Source organism: Manacus candei, unplaced genomic scaffold (assembly GCF_025592945.1).
Source record: "Manacus candei isolate 608988 ecotype Guabito, Panama unplaced genomic scaffold, ASM2559294v1 h1tg000014l, whole genome shotgun sequence".
NCBI lineage: Eukaryota > Metazoa > Chordata > Aves > Passeriformes > Pipridae > Manacus > Manacus candei.
In genome coordinates, this window is record NW_026138062.1 from 64,058,163 (window position 1) to 64,080,665 (window position 22,503).

A 22,503-nucleotide genomic window follows, 5' to 3' on the forward strand; every position below is an offset into this window, starting at 1 on the left:
GCACGCCTGTGATGATCACTCACGTCACTGTGCAATAAAGCTCAGCTTTTCTGTGGTCTGTTATCATCAGTGTAGGTGAGCTTATGAAGATAAACCGGTCTGCAGTACAACGACTGCTGCCAACAAGTGAGTTGTATATAAAAAGACAACAGTTATCTGGAGAGGTGGGAAAGGTAAGAGAGCACGAACTCATAGTGTCCCACATTACAGAGTCCTGAACCAGCAGAAGGCAACAAGAGACCCTGGGACCTCTGACTTGTTCAGGACAGAAATCCAGCTCCCTCTTTCCTTCTGCCTTAGTGCTTTTTCAGTCAATTTTATCATACGTTTATTTCCTCGACCCAAGCACTATACAGCTAAAAACTGGCACTGCTCTCAGAGCAGGTGGATTCAAATGCCATTCATATTCACACCAAACTATAAACTGCTCGTGCCTATCACCAGGATGAGGGGAAATAATCATACAGAAGACTGATACGCTGAGGATCGCCTGTTCAGCGCTCATAGAACAAGCCCAATGGGCTACTTTGCATCATAAAACTTATGAAGAAGTAAATGCATCCACACAATAATGAGCCATTATGGCTCATTAGAGGCTCAGCTTGCAAAGTCCAAAGTGTACAAACAGAGGCATATAGGACAAATCTGAGCTAAGCACTGTACCCTGCCCTCTGCCTGCACCAACGGTTTACACGTATTTGGTGAATGATTTATAAACCTAAAGATAACAAAGTATAAAACTGTGTCACTGTCTTCACTTTACAAAGGAAACCCTTTCTGAATAATTTGCCATGTCTCTGAAAATGTTTCAAATTTTGGTGTCTGCTCTGCTGTTTACAGGTAAGTGCCTGGCATCCTGTCTCATGTCATTCCCTTCTGGCTTGTTAAATAGTCAGCTGGCAAAAACCCCTGTGTCACCACCAGAACAGCACTGATGGAAGAGAATTAACTGGAAATCACTGCAGCAGGGACATATGGGAGAGTGGGTGAGCACAAGATTGCATGGCAAATTCTGTGAAATACAGTTTGATTCTGCTCTTCGTGACTACTTTTGAGCCTTTTACTGCTCAATCCTCATGTATAAGGAGCGAGGATGCATTTCTGACTGAAAGGCATTTTTACAGGATGATTTCCTGAACTGTTAAGATTGTAAAAAGAGCTTAATGCTGTTTCTATGGAATCTTCCCTAAATATTATTCTGATCTCAACATTTACTGTTTACATGAAACAATTTCACATGCATTTGTAAGGACCCAAACTGATCTATGTTGTGAGTGATTTCTGGGATGCCTAATTTGAATGGCTTAAGGAGACTATTTTTTTTAAAGCACTCGGGCTGTCTGATCAATGATCCTTCACAGTACCCTGTAACCAGGGCACCTACAATCAAGACTCAACCTATAAAACTTGAACCAGAGGGAAAATGGATGAGGCAGGGCTGTCACATGCTCTTCCCAAAGCAGCGCACACTGGTACAGTCAATGATCAGTGATGCACATGCTGCAAGATTAATTTATTTCTCACTAAATTAGAACAAACAAAGCAGTGACTTGACTTCTCAGGTGATTGCCTGCATCATAGAAAGTTGCTCCGTCCACATGCATGCATTAAAAGCATTTCTTAGATCCGAGTGCTCCAATACACATGCAGTAAATAAATGATGTGAACAGCTAAGGCAAAATGAGGGAGACAGAATTAGCCAATGATTAATCATGAATTAATGAAAAAGGTATTTTCTGAATTGGGACCACAGCCGGGTGTAATCGCTCTTTTGGGCCAAATTAGTTTCCTTGTCACATGACCCTGAGTTTTGGCTGCAGTGAAACTCTGCAGGAAGGTAAGGAGTTGGAAAGAGACTTTCTCTCTCCTGCAAGATAGAGCTAACCTAGAAACCTTCTTTTCCCGTTATTTGTGCTTCCTGATCTTCTGTGCACCTGAACTTGGACCATTCCTGAGTACTTATCTATCTTGAACTTCACCTCCTTTCCATTGAAAGCCATCATGACGCAGTGTCACCTGAAGCCACACTGGGAGTACAGCAGCTTGCTGCCCCTCCTTTTGGAAGACTTTGTTGGGAAAGACAAGAGACACAAGGCAGATTAAAGTAGTCTTGTTTTCCCTCTTTCCCAGGTTCCTATTCTTCAAAAGGCAGGAAGAATTACTTATTACTGATTTTTAATGAACTGTCAAAAGTTTCATTGATCACAAACAGTTCAGTTTTTCATTAATTGTGAATCCTTTCAGCAACAATAAGAATCTGACTCTTCATCATGCCCTCAACTCAGCTTTTATAAATCACTCCTCATAGTAAACCACAGTCACATCTCTGGAAATAGGCTTTCTGGACCTTTTCCTTTAGCCTCTGCAGAGTGCAGCAGCAAGGGATGGAGTACGAGAGTGATCTCTTGGCACTGGGATAATAACTAAAGTCTCTTGGATGTCTGATGGGGGTGTCTTGCCCATTCATTCAAGGTTAAACTGATAGCCACACATGAGTTTAGAAAGGAAATTTCAACAGGGCCCACTGAGTAGACCAGTGCTTTTTCTAATATATTTTGCTGCAGTGAAAGTAGTTCCTTCCTTAGGATTATCTAGGATTTTTGCCAAATTGCCTTGCTATTTACCCATATGTGACAACTTTCCTGACCCCTGGCATCACACCAGAACTATGTTCAATAGTTAATTCTGCTTTAAGTGTCTGTAACTTCTCTGCTTTTGTTGATGAGGGAATGAGGCTGATGCTGTAGCTCTAACAACTGTTAAATGACTGAGCTCTCATCTCTTGAACCATAGAGCTCTTGTGTCCTGTGATTTAAAATTACAGTTGTCAAAGAATAAAAACTACTTTATGTCAAGCTTTGAAAATAAACAGAAGTTCTTAAAAATCAGTGACTTTAAATCAGTAGGTATTAGCAAATCTGACTAATTTAATTCTATTCTAAGGCCTGTTAATATCCAAACACTGTGGGGTACAAAGCCAACGTACATACACACATTTCTTTTTTAACATTTGAAAAAGCAATATGCAGGTGTTAGACTTTAATGTAATCGCACTTTTCTACTGAAAAAAGGTGGTGCCTGGGCCAGATGTGGCCTGCAGAATCCAAAAGTCTATCCCTTCTGCAATCCAGCCATATATACAAGGTGCTGACAGAGAATCACATCTTGATTTCGATGAAGTGCCACATAACCTGGAGATATACTTGAGTGAGGAGAAAACCAGCTAATTCCACACCTGTTTTTCAGCACTTGTGCTGTTGTGCTGTGGTATTCTGAGTCCTCATCCCAAGTTCTGTGGTCTGACTTTGTGAATTTAAATTTAGAAAGTTAGATAGTTGAAGAATGAAGAGGAGGTGGTCCATTTTGTCCCATTGCTAACCTTAAGAAACACACCTGAGCTGCAGCGTTTGATTTACTTTTTCAAAGTTCCCAACACGTCAGCTCCTGCCACCTCAGCAAGGTTGAAGTTTAGCTCTGTCCAAGTTTAGTCTCTGTCCAAACTCTGTCCTAAAGTGCTGATAAGACTGGCAGCCTCAGCCCCATGGGCTGACATTTTGAGCAGTCACCTAAGCAGATAATAAGAAGAGTTATGAGACTAAAAGAATAGGAGCCAGAACAATTGCAAACTTTTGACATTTAAATTCCATTGATATTAACTTCAGCAATAGATTTTCAGGTTGTCAGAAACTTGCAACAGTCTTCAGAAACCAGGGAGAAACAAATAGTCTCAGTTTATATAACAATGTGCACAGAGAGTAGCTGAAGTGCTGCTAAGTAATTGTCACTTTTTTTTTTTTTTAAATATCACAGTAAATCAGAGATAAACCTCTTTTCCCTGTGGTAGATGCACACTAGTGGTAAATTTTGGTCCTAAGCCTTGAGATTGCTTCTCACCACTTATAAAATACTGCTAGATAAAAAAGTTTCTCAGGTGGGGAGGAGAAGCAAAAGTATATCCTATACTAAAGCAAGTTTAAAGGATTGTCCTATCATTTAACTTCGCCATTAGGTGTGTAAATAGTGGCTTGCCTGTTCTCTCCAGACTGCTAAGCACACAAGGGCTCATGCTGCTTAGCTTTTAAAAAAGAAAAGGTATATCAATTAAATAGGCCCCTAAGCAGGAAAATGTGTCAAAATTTAATCTCACACTCACCTTTTTGACTGTGTGATGAAGTGGATCATTGTACATCCAGCTAATAGAAATGGGTGTCTTCCTGTGAAGATTTTCTGTTTTCATCCAGCTAAATATCTTGCTTTCTAGAAACCTATCCTTGCACAAGACGGTTATGCTTCCATTTGAGCCTAGTATGAAGAGATTTTAATGCACAATGATTTAAGATCTATCCAGGTTGATTTTATATTTTAAGTACAGTTTGCTTACTATACTGTAATATTTTTTATTTTGACATTCCAAGTATGCCTTTTCATAATCAGTTTTGCTTTTCATAATCAGTTTTTATAGTCAATGCTAAACAAACATTTTCTTTTTTTGACAAAGATGCCAAGGTTCTACCACCATCTCCCTTCTCTCAAGTTTAGTCTTATATCAGATCACAGTAATCCAAAATTAGATACTCAGAAGGCACCGTAGCATAAATGATTACTAATAGTTTTCCCTCTGGACAATCTCTTTAGGTGTGCAGGATAGACAAAACTATCTGCTGAAGGCAATAATTACATGAGCTAAGCATCTGCTTGCTAAAACCAGCCAATTTTTCTATAATTTGCTTTTCATATGAGAACACTGAATGAATCTTCGAGAGATGATAAAAGGAAACATTCTAACTGGTAACAGCTGATACAACCTCTGCAATAGTTCACCCTCCACACACCTTCCTCCTATTTTCCCACTGGGCCATTTACCCCTAAATGTGCTTTTCAAATAACATATTTATCTAAGAGAAAAGAGGGAAAATGGTATTGAATAAAAACATTAACTTACAATATGTCTGATTGCTTTTCACAGTGAGTTAACTGTTTCGGAACAATTTGAAATTCTTCATCTTTTTGGGGTTCAACTTCATGCACTGTGAGCCATTTCATTAACATTACCCACCTGCTCCTAACTCCCTCTAGTCTCACATCCAGATGCTCTGAGATTCCATTCTCCTTGTTTGTGTGCTAATCTTCTACAAGACAGAGCTGCAGTCCTTCTTGAATAGTCTGTTTATAAAACACCGACCCGAGCAACAAACTCTTCCACAATATTTTACTAAGATGTTCAAAAGCTGGGGAAAAATTACACCCAGTCCAAAGAACTTAAACAAGACATAGGTTATTTGATGAAGACTATGCACTGTATTCAGAGGGGCTACTCAGATGGGGACATCTGATCTGATGCCCCCAGGTCTCCATTAGAGCTCTGCCAGAACACAAGCAAACGTGCAACCCTGTTAGTCCATGCAGCCAGAGGGAAAGACCAGCAGGGCTATTTCTGGTTTCACTATAAATGGTCTCACTAGAGTTTTTCTGTAGGTGAATGAATTTTGCCCTGTTCAGAGTCTTATAATGAGTTTTACAGTAAGATGAAGAGAGAATGAGCTAAGCCTCAAGGATTAGCTGGAACATAAAGGCACTTACCTCATTTCTTCTGGTACTTATGCATCTTTGGAGTGCCCCAGCAGCTGGGGAAAAGTCCTGCAGAGACTGCTCACAGGTGCTAAATGCGAGAGGTGAAAGGAGATGAGACTGCCACTAGAGGAGCACAAGAACTGGGTGTCAACAGTGACAAGAGAAGCCAAGAGCAGAGCTGACACACCTGCCTCTCCTCAGAGCAGGCAAGTGCACTTTAATCAAAGGGAATACTCAGCATAGTTGGGAACGGCATTTCTTGCTGGATACAGGTGCAGCCAGAGCAGACTATGAAAAATTGAAAGATAATAATACCCTTAAGATACAGAGCTCTGCAGCACAGTAGTGAAGACAACACCTCACTGTCCCATCAGCGGAATTACAAGCTCATGTTTTGAAGATGCTGGCAACGAGGAAAAGAAACACAAGAAGAAGAGCTGCTTAAGGTTCTTTTTTTTTTTCCAGTTTACTTTAAATCTGGAAGGCCAGAGCACACACTGGTGATAAAATTTAATGTTTAATGGCCCTTACTAACTATATAGACATTTAAACAAAAGTAGAAGCCTGTTACTGAGCCAATTTCTGATCCCAGTTCAGTTATCTCAGTTCAGAAATGCAATAATGAGCTTACAAAATATTTAATATTAAAAAAAAATCCCAAAGTCACAATTCACTAAAGAGATGTTAACAGATCATAGATTTTTCTATTGGAAAATAGTAAATTGCCAGAGAAATATTGAAATTGGCACAAGCTTAGTTTTCTCTTGTGCAGCTCTGGAATAGAAGTATGGCAGCTTAATAGACATATGCATGAAATATATTTTCTTCTTCCCCAGGCCAAAATCTTGTTTTCTGAAGTACAGAAATAGCTATTCCTCTGTTCCCTAAGGGAGAGAGTAGTTCACACATGAGTCTTCACACCAAATGTCTGAACTTACTTTTTTCCATGGAGTTGGTAACATTTTTGAACATGGTATTCCTCGAAAACTTCCTAACCTAAAACTTCTACCTCCATTTTATGATTGTAGTAACTTGGAATACGAGGAAACCGAAGTAGGAAGGAACTACTGGGACTCTCATTGCTTGCTAAGTAAATTTTCTAAAGTACCATTTGATGTCTGTTAAGAGTGAAGATGACAAGCACATTCATTTCCTTTTTTTTGTTTTTGTTCATTACTGCATAATCAAGCTTTTCCCTGTCTTCTTTTATAGCAATTTTGGCATTGACAACAAACAAAGGGAAAGAGAACAGCAAACTCTCTAGCTCACCTATCTTCTACCTTTATGCATTCAGCATACATTTTCTTCTATTTAAAAAACTAATGAGCAATGATATTGTGGGTGATCAGGAAAGCCAACAATAATTACAAGTGAACTGGATTCAGCTGATCATTGCACAGGAAAGCAGACATTTGACATCCTTAGTTAGATTTTCCCCATAGAAATTCAGAAATAAGGTCATTAGAGAGCTGTGAGTGAGGTGATAGCTTGCCCTGCTGAGCTCCTATGCTAAGACCTAATAGACAGGAATACAAGTTCTTGGCCCATCTGTACCAACTATGTGCAGGTCACCCCCAGGTGTCCATTTAAAACTTCCCTAAATTGGAGCAGAGCTGTTTACAGACAGTGGTCTCAGCTTGGCCGAGGTATCGAGCTCCAACTTAATCATGGTTAATTAAAAAATGATTTGAATTGGTATGCTATTTTGAACCAGTTTAGCCCTCAAACACACAAGAATAAAAAAAAAGATTTTTCCTGTACCAGGGCCTTTCATATGAAGCTGACAAGGAATTCAAACCTTTCTCTTGGGCAGAATGGTTATTTCAGGAAGATCTGCAAGAAGTAGTTCTGCATCTGTGGTGACCTCAGAAGCTATCTGAAGCAATGCAATAACAAGATTAGAACTGCAATACCTTCTGTTTATAAAGTAATTTCCATGTATGCAATTTCTATGCTGATACTAATAAGAATAAATATTATATATAAGCCAGAAGGTTTAGAAACTGTAGTTAAATTCATAGGTAGGTTTAGAGTTGTTTTAAAAAACTTTAGGCTTCTCAGCATACCTGAGACTATTGCAATTCCAGTCTAAGAGGATTTTTGTCACAAAATCTTGTATTAAAAATCAATTAACGTCTTAGTTAGACTGTAACTTTATTTACTTTGGATTCAACAGCAAAATAATGATTTAGAGCACCTGTTTTGGTAACTTCAGGCCTAAAAAAAAGAAGTTTCTTTCTGAGAACCTAAGATAGGACCATCTTTGATTTCTATTAAATAAACTACAGGTCCAAACCCATGTACCTTGGATATAAGCACGTTTTCTGAAGTGCACATTCTAAAATATTTTTATAATATTACAAATATTTCTCAGCTTCTGTTTCAGGTGTCCTTGGAGCACCTTTTCTGGCAGAAGAATCAGCAAATCAATTCATACGACTTAAACGACACATACCATATTCTCAGAGCTCCTGGGACCCAAGCAGCAGCCAGAATTCATGGGCATACACTGTGGCTGAACAGGTATTTTCTTCCATCATCTTTCAGCATCTATTAAAAAAAAGACAGTACAGGTGTGGACTCAACACGTCACATAAATCCTTTGGGCCAAAAGAGGAAATTTGTCTGATTTATCAACACGGGGAAGGTTGTCTGTAACTCCTGTCTGCTCACTGATCACACACTGCATTTATTGAGTATCGAAGCTGAGAATATTCTTTCCTGTTTTTATCTACTTCAGATTAGTGAATCATGGGCAGCTTTGAGAGACACAGCACAGTACTACATGGACTTGAACCCTCTTGCCTTCAATCCTTCGATATCCAAGTACGATGGGGTTTCTCAACAGAGCATTTCATAGGCTTGGAGTGTGTGTGTGTACCTAAGTAAGTAAAACTGACCCATATAACAGTGCTGGCAATTGGTTTATGGTGTCATAACGACACATTAAAAGACCCAATTATAAGAGGTGTCCTGAAAAATTAAAGAAGATTTGTTTTTACTGTCCGAGTTTAATAGTTATTTAAATGCAGTCATTTTTATTGTGACAGGTTCTTTTTTAATTATGCTTTGGAGAACTCAGTAAAAGCTCAAAGAGTATATATCCTTTTAAAAGTCCACAGAAGCTAAACTGCCTCAATATAGTTGATTTAAAAAACAGACAGAAAGCAATTCCTGAGGAGAAAAATAAAAGATAAAAATTCCATCTATTCCAGTAACAAAACTGTATTCAGTGTAGAATAAAACCTCGGCAGAACAAAAAGAGAACGAGACATAGCAGTTGGTAAAAGCAGTATTTATAGATCTGCACAAGAGTACATGAAATGAAGTGTCTCAAACTGTCACAGAAAAATTGTTTAGGACTGTGTTAAAATTGTACACATTTTTGGGACAAAATTTTGTCAGATTTAAGGAAAAATTACTAGATGATTCAGCTGGACAAGCGTGAGGTAGAATACACACATTATTCCCGTGGAACACTTTTCATATGAAGATACTGCAGTCCCTTGAAATGGACAAGAGTGGGTAGAACTAAACTCACACAGTTTCAGTGCTTAAAATACTTGTTAAGACAGCAATCTGATCACTCTGACTGAAACCACCAATGGAAAAATAGGTAAACTTCTCATAATGTGCTTTGAATTTAATATGGTTTAAATTTAATTGACTTAAAAGTAATATTCTTTTTGAAAGTGAGTTTCTTTTTGAAATGTGGCTTTTGAAAAGATTTTTTTTTTTTAAATAAGATAAGAATTTGATTTGGAGAGTCTCAGATTGAGCTTTGCAGGACTGTTCTGCCTAAAAGATGACACCAGTTTCATTCACTCTGAGCAGAAGCAAAGTAGGAAAGAATAGCTGAAAGCCATGATTTCCCTACCCTCCTGCTAAACCTCAGGCAACTGGAAGGAAGCACCAGATTATTCTCTTATCATTTCTAATACTGACATGGGTGGTAGCTTTCTTGGATAGCAGCACTCACTTCTGCCTTATGAAAGATCTGAAATTACCTGAAGACACTTAGTTTTCTGGAAAAAAACCCACCATCTTTTCCATCAGAAAAATTACTCAGATAGAAAACACCTAATTGTGTATAATTATTAGTTGTTGGATACACATGTCCAAAGGCTGTGATCACAGCAGCTGCCAGGCATACTCCAAGATGAGTTATGCCTCCAGAATGATAATCCTAATGATGGCTGTATGACAGGATTAAAGCCAGTTTACAGAAACACATTCACAATCACCAAAGCACGTTTATGATTTCAAAACAAGCCTAGTTAACTCCCAGACTGAAATAAATTTCCAGTGCAAATGTGACAGAAATTGGCATCAGAGTTTTTATGAAGGCATATAGCAGCAAAGACATCAAGCTGGAAGTTACAAAAAACTTTATAGATAAAGTAGAACAATTCTTTTTAACCTTATTGTTCCTGATTAGTGATTATTCTGAGGAGGCAAGCCTATACAGCCTATACAGCATATGCAGGAATCTGGTTCTGTACTTCCAGAAGAAAACATTTGCAAAAGTATACAAATCTGAAGAGTGCAGTTGTTGATAGGATCTTTAAATTAATTTTGTGATTTTTTTTCTAAAAGCAATTTATTCCATCTTTTCTAGTGACAGCATCCCATCTTATGTGGACCTGCTACAGCAGTCTGGGACTCACCTTCACCAACAGACAAGGACAAGCTATTAAATCCTACATGTCTTGTATCTGGCTATGTTAGGATATGGCATGTTATGTATTTGCCATTATGTATTTGATAAGACGACTTTATCTCACCCAACTGTCTAAACCCAAAATTAATACACTAATTCTCTGCATAAATACTACATATTTTATATTCAAAAGTAGAACTAAGATCTAACTCATGCTAAATTGAATAAGAAGTTTAACAAAAACAATAATGAATTTTTAGCAGATTGAGTTTAAAAAAATACAGTGTTTTCAGGTAAAACATTTTTTTTGACTAAACAATTGTTCTGAAATGTACATTCCTGCTTCTGTGACTGAAAACCACATATTTATTTCTCAATATTTCCTTTAGCTACATTTCTGAGAGGCAAGTAAGAAATGAAAATCAGTTATTTTGGGTGGGTAAGAGATGTAGAGCACGTGTGCTTCATGTACAGTTCTGTACTGCAGGTGCATTTCTGTTTTTTCAAGTACTGGGGTCAAATTAATAGTAGGAAGTGTAGTATACATCCATTCACGTCCATGCTCTGCTTTCCTTATTTAAACTTCTGTACTTGAATTCCCAAACCAGCTGAATCCACAGCTACTACTGTGAGCTGTTTTTTTTTTTCTTACTCCTTGGAGTTGGGAATTCATGGAAACATTCACTACTCCTTTTCTAAAAAAAATGGTCATGACAAATGTTATTTCTGCCAAGTTCTTGAGTTTGGAATTTTCCTGGTTCCTATTAATTATTGTACCTTATTTAAGAACATCTTTGAATAAAGGATTGGGCTGCCATATTTCTTTTGTGTGTTATTAATATCTTGGTAACAACTAAAAGTTTTTCCACCCTGGTCAAAATTTCTGCATAAACAAGGAGGACCTGTTGGGTAAAACAAGGTGTATGGTAACCTTATAATAACAGGGTAGGTGAAGGAAGGCAATTTTTGCTCACTTTTTACCCCCCTAAGAGAAGATTCTGCATATTGTGATTTCAGCGTTCTTTGCAAATATGCACTGTATAATGATTGGAAAAAATTTGAAGTTAATGTTGGATCTTCTAAAAAGAAACACACATTCTGTTTTTTTGGCAATCTCTACCATGCTCCTAGGCCTAGGCTCCTTAGGCCGTTATTAATTTCCCTGCATAGGATAACGGGCTTGAAATTGCCATTGTTCATTAGCTGAAGCTGAAAATTCATTAAACCCTTGAAAGAGATAAATGAGGTGCAAGTTTAGTATTTGCCATGTAGGATTTTACATCTTCAGTCACACTACCTAATTACGAACAGTTCATTCAAAGATAAGGGGTGACAAGTGATGTATAGACTTAAAGACCTCACTGGTTAAACACAGTCATGGCCTGTCTCTTCTGTCCCCCTTCCCTCTGCTGCTCAGTCTTGGATAAGCTAGTGTTCCAGATCCTAAACCTTCCAATATTTTCCTCAGTAACAGTGCAGGCATGACAGAGTTACTGAAACTCTACAATTTACAGCAAAATGCAGGACTGTAAGGATAAGCATCCCCTTTTATTTAATGGATATCCAGTAAAACTCAAAAGATGCACCTGCTCCAGCTGTGCACCTTGCTAGTCCCAGGGATGTTGCAGCTCCACAGGTAGTGATGCCCAAGCCACTTTTGCACCCATTCCTGAAGTGTTGCTGTTTTCTGCCCTGCCTCTCTGATTGATGTTGCTGCCAAGGCAGGGGTTTGTGACCTGTTTGCGAATTAGCTGCAGTTTTCATGCCTGCATGGTAAGTTAAACCAAAACGGGGATTAGTTCAGGAGTTGCTTTGCAGACAGATAGCAGACATCCCTGGAGTGAGGATGACAAAGTCCATAATGAGGTGGAAGGTAAAATGAAGTGCTATCAGCTATCATCTGCTATTAGCTAGTGAGGTAACTACCCAACCTTTATGAGCCATTTTAGGGTTGTCAGAGCCATAAAATTGGAATAACCACTGTCTATTGCCACGAGGACAGTCTTGCATAAGGCTGGCTTTGCAACAAAAACATCAGACAAAGCCAGGGGTTGCAATTTGACAGTTCTGTTGTACTTAGACATGACTAATTCCTTTAAAGAAGTTGTTCTGAAAGCCAGAGACTCAATCTGAAAATCCATAGCTTCAAGCTAATGTCACTAATTCAGATAATTAGTCTTGCTGAATTAAATGGGAAGGATTGTGCACGCATGAGTAGCGGTGGAGGATGAGGTGCTTATTTCATGTTATGAAATACATGCCACTCATGACAATGAGCAAATGGCTTTCACAGCATTTGAATATTAAATACCTCCATTTGCATTTATTAATAACTTGGAAAAATATTTACCCTGTGAATTTGCTCCCTCTATTTATCTTCACATATTCTTTCAGCACTTTAACACAAGTGACTTCGGACCCTTCTTTTATGCCTTTTCTAACACATCTGCATGTTGCCACCTACAGGTTTTATCTCTGTGCTTTTTCTACACAGCACAGATACACAGGCAGTAACTTATCCATGACAAAACCAAAGAAAAGTGCTAAACTAAAGAGAACTTCAAGTACATCTATGCTGATCATGGGGGTGGAAGTAGAGGCCTCAGGACACAGTATCTTTGCTTCTGGTGCAATGGAGAGCAGTTTCTCTAAGTAGTTTCTGAGTACTGCAATTTTTTTGAGGAAAAAAGCCCCTAAACCACACAAACACTGGAGCTCCCTGAGTCTAGAGACAACAGAGGTCCTGGGGGAGAGGGCAAATAGGCAGAGAGGAAGAGGAGTCACAGAAAACTGCAGTCATGTTTGTCTCTGTATAGATGTTAACTGGATCTCCTGTTAGCAGGAGAACATCTGCCAGGCAGTCTGAGTTTCCAAATGTTTTCTGAGTCATGTGAACAGAATGACTGTCTAAGGTCGGCACAATGACAAAAATCAAGATGTCCATGGGTGATTTCTAGCTCCAGCAGAAACTTTTTGCCAGGCAAGGCCCTTACTTCCATGGAAGTGCCGAGTCAGATCTGAATTATGCTGCAGCCTCTTCTTCTGTCAGACCACTTGCCCATTCCCTCAGCTTCTTCTATCCCTAATTTTACGAAGTTTAGAAGAACCAAACTGCCTTTGCAATCTCTGCTGCTCTGTCAAGTTGAACTGAAAACAGCCCACAGGTTACAAAATTACTGTGGCTAAACACAGGGGATAAGCAGGTACCTACTGAGACAACATGATTGTGGGAGCCTTGCTTTGTGAGAGAAACAGATGAAAGATTCAAGTTTAGTCTGACGCCACAGGAGAAATAAGAAATCCCATGTCTCCAATAATAATTGAGGAAAAAGATTAATACTCCACGAGCTTTCTTTTAATGAGAAAAACAAGTCATTCTGAACAGAGCAAATAGGGGCAACCGTAGAACCCAAGTAACCTATACACAACCATTTAAAAATGCCTAATATGGGATAAGTACTAAGATACACTGTTTTCTATAAACTCAGCAGGACAGGTGAGCATATAATGAGAAAGAACCATTTATTTTATGATCTGAAATGGTTCCTTCAAACAGAACATTGGCAACTGATATTCAATGAAAGTTCTACACACTACTTCATCACTGCTGTAATTCATATGATTGAACCTGGTCCCAAATGATTTTAATGCATCACACTACTGTTATGTCCCTTCTTTGCATTTGATCTTCTTAATTTAAGCCAGAACAGCTGAGACAAAATACCCATCTAATGTATACCTGCTGCTAGTTGCCAGTAAAAGTGAGCTGTGTTCAAATCAATTTTATGTTGGCTGATTAAATATACAAACCACCCACCTGAGGCAGGTGCATTACTGTAACCACTTCATGTAGAATGGAAAATAAATTGCTGTGTTTTGGATCGTCCATAGGAAGCAATGAGATTGGTAGTTAGAATGCAAAGATAGAAAGTTATCCAAAAAAAGAAAAGTTCATCCCGGAAATAAGCATTCTTTGTATGTGATTATTATGTTAAAAATATAAACATCAATAGTTACTGCTCTGCCCCCAAAACTGTTAAGAGATATGTATTTCAAACATAGTGACATCAAACCTGTAGAGTCTGATTTCCACTGGCTGGAAAAAAGAGGAACAATTCTTTTCATGAGAGGCGAGTGGTATTAAGCTGGATATCTGTAAAGGTGATCAGTCCCCTTTGAGCCCAAACCAAAGTCACATCCTCCCACAGCACTAGGCATGCTGAGTGCTGTGGCTGACCACCTGAGAGAAAAAACAAATACTCATAGAGACTTGCAATGATAATTTAACCATCACCTCTCTAGGGGAGTGAGCTTTCCCTATGCCATTGTCAGTCCATACAGGGTGGAGGAGGAAGCAGGGACTGCCTGGTGTATGTCAGCCTTCTAGGGTCAACCTGTAAAAGCTTCTTTCTCTAAGAGGTGTTACAAGATAGTCAGCTTGGAGTGACACTTTCTATTCAGCTACTTACTCCTGTTCATAGCAGTCACTGCTAAGGTGATTTCATGCCAGTCACTGTCTCCTTGGCAGAACTGAATAAGCATGTGTGATCCTATCTGAATAATTCAACTATGTCCTGGTTGTGATTGAAAGCTGCTGTGCAACAGAGAGCTCATTCAAGGAAAGCTTAAAAAACATCCTTACAATTGCTGTCAATATTATTATCATAAATCCAAGGCCTGACTGTGCAAGGTGCAATGAGAAATGCGTTAGTCCAGCATCCTCAAAATGCAGGAAGGACTATCTAAGGGCAAGAAAACAACCACAGAAAGGAAGCGGTTTAAAAAGACAATCATGTGTGTTGGTGGCTGCTGCTTAGCACTGAAATATAACTAATTTGGTAGTTATTTAGAAGAATGACTTAAAAAGAATCTTGTCTGCAATTTTAAACCAGCTTTGGTTGAGCCTAGCACTGAGAACTATAGAGTGCTGCTTCCTCTTGCTGTCTGTGTTGAAGTATTTATGGTGCTACCCTTGCTGTGGAGTTCAGGTAGAAGGCTCAGTGCTGAGAGATCTACCACAAGCTTTCTGATGGAATGGGACCTGTACAGCCCCACATTGCACTGTGGGCACGATGTAGTCTGATTTTTGCTATGGTTCTTCACAAGGCAACTACCATTGCATTATAGCAAAGCTACCTATACTGACATTGGGTTTATAATTTCTAAGACCTTGTAGTAATGAGGAATAGACTATTTATAAACATTTACCATAGTGAACATAAGAGGATCAAAAATTAAAAAAAGCCCCCATGCTTTTACTCATGTGTCATTTGGAACAATTACCTTCTGCTAAGTGTACAAGCAATTAAATTAGAGATACTTTACTTTGTGGACTACAGAAATATTTTTTCTACAAATGAGAAAATAACCTCCCTTTTCGTTACTCGGGGTTAACACTTCCCCATTCCTGTCTCATCCTCTCTGCTCCAGGCTAAGGTCTGTTTTCATTCCCTCAATAATTGCCAGAGGATTAGATCTAGCCAAAGTACAACTACAGGTACTGTTTATAGCAACCAAAGATTACTCTGTGCCTCACTAAAATGTTCAAGCTGTCTTGTATCAGGAACAGCATATTCAACAGCAATTACAAAATAAGGTAATTACAAAAAAGTCCCTTTCCCTGAAATGATAGACTTTGTAATAAAGGCATGCTAGTTTGAAACCAGAAATGGAAGCTGAGGGTTTTCAGAGAATTGCTTGTGCACACGATCACTCTTTCCCACAGTGAAAACTTTGAAGTTACATTACTAGTGGGAGCAGTGTCAACAGAGCACAGAGACTTATTTGAGATGGGCAAAGACTTCCTTTACAGGTCTTATCCAACATGTAAAATTGCATGTCTAGAAATGAAGGGACAGTCACCAATGCATGCTGAAAATTTTAGGTGCACGCCCCTAAAATCAGCTTCTGGAAGAACACTTAATGAATAAGCAGAGATTAACACAGAAAACACTGCAATCATCTGCATTGTAGCTAGGTGATTAGAAGAAATGAGTTCCAGGAGAACCAATAGCAGATAACTGTATTTGTCTCAGAAGCTCCCTGGATAGCCTGGGCAACCCAAGTTTTCTCTGAATCTTTTTCAAGTTGAACTAATCTGCCCTGAAATCTGTTATCTTGAAACTGTGGCTACTGTTAGTCCAGAAAGGGAACTCTCAGAGAAATGCTTTGAAATTGTCAGCTCTGGTTCTGAGCAAAGACTGAAAGTAGCTCATCTATGTCAATAAATTGGCTGACAAAGACTGGCATTTGACCCTGATACAACTGATATGTCATCTCTTACAAGTCCTGCAGAATCAGGACTCAATCAAGTTAAAGAGTTGATTTTACCATGCTCTAAAATTGGGCATCCTGAAGGCTCACAGAAAATGGCTCACAGCACTGAAGAATACAGATGTGAATTCATTACCTTTCTAGTACAAGATCATACAATGTGTAACAGCACTACCAATCATTACGTCCAATGCAAATAATGGATTATAAGTGTTTCTGTCTCATTATCTTGTGACAGGATTGTTATTAACTTGTGACTACACAACAGTTTTATAGAAAGTCTCCTCAAGGATAGGCTATATATATATGCCCGATTACTTTTCTTCTTTTTTTTTTTTTTTTTTTTTTTTTTTTTCCCATTTCTTAGATTGCATAGAGAGCAAGTGTCCTAGATAGAAGGAACCAATCAGTTGTTGCTAAACTGTGGGCTTTAGAGTTCTCCAAACTTGCATTAATACAAGTAAATATATACCACAGATTTTTTGTTTTGAACACAGAAAATTTGGTTGTTAAGATGGCATAACAGTTCACAGTGAGAACATGGATTTCCCGAAAAAGGTTGGAAAGTGTCATAGAATTAGAAGGTGGAAATGAGATCTGAGGTTTTTCCAGCATGTATGGATGTCCTGCTAATTTGGTATGGCAGTGCCAGACTATGCCTCTAGAAATAATTATCAATAGAAGTTGCACAGGTACTTCATCAGTAGAAACACTGGAGAGTGATGAAGCCATGCAAAGATTGCACAGGTAGAATAGAATGATTGCTATAATAGACAGATCCATTAATAGGCTGGCAGTGTATCGTTAGGGAATGAAGCTCAGTTTTCCAGTTTCATCTTGTTCTGGGGCTCAACATCACTGCAGAAGATTTGAATAACTTCAAGAAAATCAAAATTATTTTTCTCAGTTGGCTTTATGTATTTATTTTAATTAGACAGCTTCTACATCTTTTTTTAATATTACGGTTTTGGGAAACCACAGAATCATATTTTACTCTAGAGTGCCTAGCTGCAATTTTTACAGTGGACTATATTGTGTTGTCTTTGCTTCTATGTGGAATGAACACAGTTCCTACAGGACATTCACATTTTACTGACCAGCAGAAAAACAATTAAAGTTTTCAGACACAAATACTCATGCATGGACACTCATGCCACTTGAACTCCAGTTGAAATTTGAAAATGAAGGCAGGCTACTTGAATTTTTACTTACATATGCATAGATAGCCATCTGAATTACCTGAATTCCCTTTTGTGTTCTAGTAGAGATGTTTTTTTGCAATAACCCACAGTCTTGTGGCCACACTTGGAACACTTATGCAGTAAATACTTTGAGCACTTTCAAAGGACATCAGGTTAGTCAAAAGGCTATGAAATTAACTTAAATCTGCAAAATGAGTTATTGAAACAGCCTATAAAAGAGACACCCACAACCAGTGGTTCTCTAGGCTATAATGACTTCTGGACAGAGCTTCATTTTGTCCTATAAAGCTCCAGATTGTTTGAATTAAAATCACTAACTTTATCATAGCAGTGAGAAAGATTCTTACCAAAAGAGCCTAAAATTTTAAAAACTACACAACAGTACTCAAGAATTTCTTCTTGCAAGATGATGGCAGTCCTGAAAGTCATTCTACACATCACTTGACAAAACATGAATTTCATTGCTAACACCTTCTATAAAGCCCCTCCAAAGTGTCAGCCAATCATCAACCTGAATGAACTGATTACCATCATACCTAGTCTCAAGAGAGAGCTGCATGTATTCTTCTGATGCTGGGGTTTGGACAAGTGTTGTGGTCAGTTTTTGAGCTGGTATCCAATCCAGCACTAGAAATTTCAGGAGATAAAGACATTTCACATTGAAAGGTTAATGTTGCTATGTCTGGGAAAACAGCAGAGGAAAATGGAGGTGTTACTCCTTGATAGCTCCAGAAACAGTTAAATTAGCTAGTTTAAACTCCAAATATGGGACATAATGTGCTACAGAAATATTCCTGGAGCTTCTTCTCCAAAAAGGAGAGTGAGACCTTCTTTAGTGGAAACACAGCTTCCTGAACACATTGGAAAGAAACACTGAATTGAAAAGTAAGTGTGTCTCCTTTCAGGAAAGCGGATCATCCATGGGAGTGAGTGGGTTGGGCTGGGAAGAGCTCCTCTCTGCCAGATGCAGCCTTCTGCTGGGGCACATATGAGCACAGAGGAGGGGAAGTATCTGTATGAGGCAGCTGGAAATAGTAAAGCACAGTGTGACCTTCTAAATGTAGTTTCAATAGATTTGCAGCAATTTCCTTGAATTTCCCCAGAACCAAATTTAATGAATAATTGTGCCATTGTTCCCCCTTTCGGATACTGCAGATGAATTCTTTCATTCAGAGTTCATTTGAACATGGTTTGTGTGGAAAGTGATTGTGAGACAGCAGCCAAGTGTCCAGGCATCCCATGTGAAAGGGCACAGTGAGCAGGAGGGCAGGGAGGAGAAAAGACAAAATGCAGCATGTGCAGGTGGAGGGGAACAGGGGTCACAGCAAAGGCTGTGATTTTGATCCTGTTTCATAGGATTTGGAAACTCACAGGGCCTAAAGACAGACACGATGAAAAAGGAAAGAACCTTTCCACAGCCAGGAAAGGCTCAAATACCACCCAGGAGTAAAGGAGAGGGTGACAAAGGGGACTGCCCAGTAAGGCCTTAAAAAATAAAACAAAATCACTTTTTAGGGTGAAATAGTAGCTTTAAGGCATTAAAACCAGGAAGATTATAACTTAAGTGGTGAATCATAGAATAGCAGGCTGAAAGGGGATCTCAAGGATCATCTGATCCAAACTTTCTTAGCAAAAGCGTGGTAGAAGTCAAATGACCACACTAGCTTCTGTTCAGGAAAAAGTAATGATTAAACAAAGAAGTCCTGCCTATCGTGAGAGTATAAGATCAATAACATGTCTAACATCTGGGCTCAAGGCTGAGAAGAATGAACTAATCTCAATTTTCTTGCTTTCCCTGACAGAGATTCACATATCTACATGTGTCTGCTTGATTTTAGTCACCTCTGTCTTCACCTCAATAAAACCAGATGATCAGCATTTGCTGTTGAGCTACCAGCAGTACCAAGTTCAGGTATAACAGCATCAACCAAACAGGGCAACAAATGACTCCCCTGCCTTTGACAGCACTACAGTGTAAATTAAAGAAACACCTTTCACTTTGCACAAGAGGAGGGTAGTAAATTGACAAAGATAAGCCCTTCACAGGATTTTAATTCAGTTGGAATCCAAGAGCCTGAAGATACATGTTATTCTTCAGCTCTCTGCTTTGATTCCAAAGTAGGTGGAAGACAGATCCAGATTGACTCTCCTTCTATTTCCTTAGACCAATGCTTAGTTTGCAGTAAAAACAAAACCACAGACATACACAAAAATGCTCCAATGCCCCCCTGAAACTGTCTTAATAATCTATTGTTGTACTATCATTTGACAATGACTGAACAAAAGAAACTAAATAGGAAAAATGAATGAACTAGAAGGCTTGGAAAATATTTCTCTCAAAAAATGGCTGGATTTTGGACTAATCCCTTTTGCATGCCAACTGTTTCATGACTGTGAGACTTTCTCGCATTCAAACTCCTCTTCATTTATTCCTTTCCAAGGTAGTGAAACAGTCCTGGGCCTTTGGCATTTAATTTCATATCAGCTTGAAGCAAAGTTTCCTTTGACTGAAGCTGGGCTGCATCTTGCCACAGTCCAACAGCTCCTCAATGGCAGAACTGTGACCGTGCCCTTCAAAACCTTCACAGTTTAAGGATCTTGCACACAGAGCACTCTTTTCCAGAAATCAGTTTGCACGCTGTCCTTCTAAAAGCCTTTTTTTCTCCTACCTCTTGCGACTTGCATTAGTCTATTTTGTCTATTTTTTTTCTCTTTTTTTGGCTCAAGGTTAACTTGGGAAAGACCGAGCAATTTAGTCACCCAGCAGTGTTTGCCATTACACAAGCAGTGATAACAGTGTGTCACTGTGCTACTTCCTTCCTTATGTAGGATTAATGGAAGAAGGAAAGCCTGGTGGAAAGAGATCACAGAGGGGATTTCAGCCTTTATTCGAAAAGGGGCTCAGGTCCTACTCTGGGGTTACAGGTGTGGCCACAGCCACTGCTGTAAATATCTACCTTCCTGGCAGAAGGAAGCAAGAAGAAGTCACAGAATCACAGGATATCCTGAGTTGGAAGATACAAGGATCATCAAGGCCCTGCATGGGGTAACTCCCAAAATTATGCCATGAAATGGGTAGTGCCATCACCCCATGACAGAGCTTTACTTGATGATGGAACTGGGGCAGGGCTGTGAGATTTCACTTATTTGCAGGCCTGAGACTGAGCAAAAACAGACTTCATGCCAGCGTGGAGGGAAGAGACTGGGATGGGGTCAAATCAGGGTTTGTGGTTTTTAAACAAGAGGCAGAGTGTTTGTGATCACCTGGTGTGTGTTACCACTTGCCCAGACAGGAGAGGGGGAAGCCAGCAGGGGCTCTGTAGAGGCAGCTCAATCTGCAGCTGGGGAGCCCCATGATGTCAGAGGAAGTGGTGACCACCCACCCTTCACTGGAACTTGCAGGATTTGTTGCTGAGTCTGTTTTCCAAAGAAATCTGTCTTATTAGGGTTTTAGGTATCCTCATAGAGGAGATATCCATCATGGAGGTGATATCCATCATGAAGGCATCACTCCTCCTTTCTGCTTCTGGCTTCCCTGCTGTTCCCCACCCAAAGGGCTCCAAGGGCCCATGCACAAGTCAGGAAAGCCCCACTGAAGGCATCTGAGGAACTGAACTTGTATTCTAGGAGACTGGAGTTGGGTAGAAGAAAGGTCATGAACAGCACATAAGTGTTCACAACCGGCTATTGCTCAGGTAGTAAAAATATTACATAAATATATATTTTTAAAGGCCATTTTATAACCCTTGCAATTCTTCCCTTTAGAAATCTTTGACAACTCCCATTGCTTAGCTCTCAGAAAGCAACTCCACCTCAAAAATCACTTCTTGAAAGAACAGTTACAGTAGAGAGTGAACTCCCTATTTCTTCTTACACTTCCCACACAAAAATGTCAGAAAGATACTGCCAAAACATTTTCTACGATGACTGGCAACTTGCTTGAGTGCCAAGAGAAAGGAACTTGTAAGAACATGCAAAGTGTAATCTTGCAATTCCCTGCCTTGAAAAAGTTTTTAAAAAATGGTAGCTACTTTTAATTGAGTTTGAAGATGAAAGCACTATGTTGGTTCTATTTTTTATTTTAATTTTAAGCAACTCATCCATGTCTTAGTCTTCTATCTAAAATAGGAAAAAGAATCAGAATAAAGCAGGTACAGGTAAAATACAATTAGCTAACACTTGCTCATTATTCTAGACTGCCATTTGCATTCCCCATGCCCTGTTTGGGAAATGATAGTGTTTCTTCTGCAGTTCAAGTGTTACGTACAGTCCCATCATCATTTTGTCAAAAACAAATGTCTGAGGTGAAGAAAGAATACTGCATAGCACCCATTGACAGACTATTTGGGCTTCCTGGCCTTTTTTAAAAGCAGTTATAAAAGATCAGTATCCCCATTATGCAAGAGCCATTTTAACTACTTTCTCCAGTTGATAAGCAGGTTTCTCACAGACAGAAGAAAGAGCAGCTGACATCCAAACCTTCAGATTTTTCTTTTTTTTAAAAAAAAGCAAACCACTTTATGTTTGAGAACACAACTGTATTGCCTTAAATTTTGTGCAGAGATAGGAAAGGTGTTTGCTTTAGAAGTGATGACAAAATCAATGAGTCTTATGTCAATGTTCTTCGTCCAAATCTAATTTGATAGTGATGAAAAGGTGTCACTTAATGACCTCTATACTTGAAATGAATTTATAGTAATACACTTGATGGGCAGGTGCTTAAAATAGAAAAGCTCTTATACCTGTGGCAGCTTCAGCTGCACTTTTTCAGTAGATAAACAGAATACCAGTGACATC

At 39.0% G+C, this 22,503-nt stretch overlaps 1 protein-coding gene and 1 long non-coding RNA gene across 2 annotated transcripts in view; one reads left to right on the forward strand and one right to left on the reverse strand.

Moving 5' to 3' along the window:
- LOC127467749 (uncharacterized) overlaps positions 1 to 6,779 on the reverse strand; it is a 32,837-nt gene extending 26,058 nt beyond the window's left edge. The window contains exon 1 of the long non-coding RNA XR_007903276.1: positions 5,581 to 6,779. This is a non-coding gene — a long non-coding RNA (uncharacterized LOC127467749). The remainder of the gene's footprint in view (positions 1 to 5,580) is intronic.
- CUNH3orf85 (chromosome unknown C3orf85 homolog) lies at positions 716 to 11,048 on the forward strand. The gene is made up of 4 exons (XM_051780037.1): positions 716 to 840; positions 7,946 to 8,094; positions 8,312 to 8,397; positions 10,190 to 11,048. Exons 1-4 carry the CDS (start codon positions 792 to 794, stop codon positions 10,266 to 10,268), a joined length of 363 nt encoding a protein of 120 aa, XP_051635997.1. The 5' UTR covers positions 716 to 791; the 3' UTR covers positions 10,269 to 11,048.
- The last annotated feature ends 11,455 nt before the right edge of the window (positions 11,049 to 22,503 follow it).

What these genes read in the sequence shown, in the direction of transcription:
- CUNH3orf85 (XM_051780037.1), top strand. Translation starts at nt 792, where the DNA reads ATGTCTCTGAAAATGTTTCAAATTTTGGTGTCTGCTCTGCTGTTTACA. An exon ending in CATACACTGTGGCTGAACAG is followed by an intron (nt 8,095 to 8,311) that starts GTATTTTCTTCC and finishes TATCTACTTCAG; the next exon opens with ATTAGTGAATCATGGGCAGC. An exon ending in TTCAATCCTTCGATATCCAA is followed by an intron (nt 8,398 to 10,189) that starts GTACGATGGGGT and finishes CATCTTTTCTAG; the next exon opens with TGACAGCATCCCATCTTATG.